Source organism: Amblyomma americanum, chromosome 1, assembly GCF_052857255.1.
Source record: "Amblyomma americanum isolate KBUSLIRL-KWMA chromosome 1, ASM5285725v1, whole genome shotgun sequence".
Classification (NCBI taxonomy): Eukaryota; Metazoa; Arthropoda; class Arachnida; order Ixodida; family Ixodidae; genus Amblyomma; species Amblyomma americanum.
The window spans coordinates 479,024,554-479,026,891 of record NC_135497.1 but is presented as its reverse complement, the minus strand read 5'-3'; the positions used below and the strand labels follow the sequence as shown (position 1 = coordinate 479,026,891).

The window sequence follows — 2,338 nt, the reverse complement described above, 5'->3', positions numbered from 1 at the left end:
AAATTAGTTAACCAGCGTACTAAAAGCGATTCTCCGGTTTTTTAGTGTCCGCCAACACTGGCAATACTAGGCCACAAGAGCAACACTTTTACCTCAAGAAACCTATTTTTGAGAATTACTCACGGTGTTCCCTGAAACACCTGGTATACCTATCGCTTCATATCCATTGTCCTTCCCTACTCAGAAGCAAGCAGAGCGCACCTGACTCAGCATTTCGCGGACCAGCGCAAGTGCGAGGAGGACAAAACCGAAGCGGCTTCAAGCCGACATGTTTTTATGGCGGCTGCACTGAAAGCACGCTTGTTCGGATAATATCGCAGTGAATTTATATCAGAACGAACATAGGAACTGCGGGCGTCGGTGGTACAGTTTCTACTTCCGGCCACCGAGCGTGACGGGCGCAGAATCATGAGCTCCGGCGGAGCGGCGACGGCGGCCCTTGCTGGCCGCGGAAACAGGATCACCGATAGCGACGACACGGATTATCAGCTGATACTGCCCCAACTGCCAACAGGAAGCATCGTTTTGAACACCGTGTTTTTGCACGGCGACGTGCGAGCGAGGCCCTACCGGGTCGAAGATTTTAGGGATGCTCTCGTGCCTACCGGTTTGCTGCCGGACGTGGTGGCCCTGGGAGCCTACCAGGTCAACCACGTGTGGGCAGTCACCCTGAACGGCGCGAAGGCTACAAGGCGGCTGCTGGCCTTTAAGGAACTGAAGGTGAAGAACCGTCGCTGCGTCATCATCGACCCGCAGGATCATCAGGTGAGGCTTAGCCTTCACTGGCTGCTGCACGGCGTGGCCGACGAGGATGTGCGGAGCGCACTAGTGGCGTTTGGGATTGTCATGGACGTTAGCAGAGAGCGGTGGCTTGTGCAAGGTATGAGCGATAAGGGTTCTATGACGAGGACGGCCGTCCTGAAGCTCAAGATGGGCATGACAGTTGAAGATTTGCCGCATGAAATACGGGTGGGAGGAGAACTGGCCTTAGTGGTGGCACCCGGTCGTCCGATGCAGTGCTTGCGCTGTCACGGCACTGGCCACGTCCGAAGAGAGTGCAAGGTGCCGCGCTGCTCGAACTGCCGGCGTTTCGGACACGAGGACTCCCAGTGCGTCCGCACGTATGCCTCAGCAATGGGCCCGGGGGAAAGCGATGGAGCCGAGCACTTAATGGATGCGACCGAGGCAGAGGACGCGGCGAAGGGAACTGGCGAGCCGCTGCCTACCGCTGTGGCAGAGCAAGCAGCCCTCGCTGGTGAACCGCAGGACACAAGCGCGGAACGTCCGAGTTAACCGTCGCCTGGTCCACCCCTGGTGCAGCAGAGTGTCGTCAAAAGCGGAGCGAGTACTCATGCACTGCCGTCTCTATCGTCTAAGGGCCAGGAACCGCCAGCCAGTGACGCTTCCGTTACAACGGGTACTGGGACTGCAACGAAATGCCCCCACGAAGTCTCCGGAGACCACGACGACCAGGAACTCGCAAGCAGCGTTGACGAGCCGCCAGTGAAAGCGGTGCAAGGACGGCGGGCTACCTTCAAGCCACGGCCAAACGTCAACGCGGAAAGAAAGCCTGCCGACAAGCCACCGCCGTCGAGAAGGGAGAGCAGACAACCGTACGGCGCCGGAGGCGTCTAGCGGTACGCTAGATGCTAAAGGTGAGCACCATGCTCCGGGCCTCTTCCTACTGCGAACCGAAATGGCTCCTGAACCAGCCCTCTGTGTAGCTACGTTGAATGTCAGAGGTTTAGGACAGAAACGAAAACAAAGTCAATTGTATCGGCTGGTAACAGAAAATGACATTGACATTCTCGCCGTCCAGGAGACCAAAGTCGAGGGAGAGGGGCAGACCGGGAGCATGGTGCAGCGTTTCACAGCAACGTACTATGCCGTAGTTAGCCACGCTGTAGGACTGTCAGCAGGATGTGTACTCTTTTTGAAAAAGTTGCCCGGTCTTACTGTTCAAAGCATCATATCATGCCCGTCTGGGAGATTAATAGTGTGTGATTTCCTTTTGTGTAACGCGGAATATCGCGGAATTAACAGAATAAAACCAAACACTAGCCTTAATCTGGGTCAGCAGTGGGAACTATGCAAGCAGCAGATTAAAGTCACAGCAATTGACAGGGCCAGTGCGATTCGTTTCCAAGAAAAAATGAAGGAAACCGAGCTGCGCACAATATTGGAGAAACTGATAGCAGAGGAGTGCAAAACGCCCGGCATTTTCAAAGATGATATCAGGAATGTAAAGCAGAAACTGCAGTTGATCGAAGAAGAGCGCTATCGCGGTGCACTGGTGCGTGCACGAACAAATTCACTGAAAGCAGGCGAGGTACCTACG

At 55.2% G+C, this 2,338-nt stretch overlaps 1 protein-coding gene across 1 annotated transcript; it reads left to right on the top strand.

The window, feature by feature from the left end:
- The first annotated feature begins 408 nt into the window (after window positions 1–408).
- On the top strand, window positions 409–1,293 carry LOC144126689 (uncharacterized). The gene has a single exon (XM_077660448.1). It carries the CDS (start codon window positions 409–411, stop codon window positions 1,291–1,293), a length of 885 nt encoding a protein of 294 aa, XP_077516574.1.
- Window positions 1,294–2,338: the final 1,045 nt, after the last annotated feature.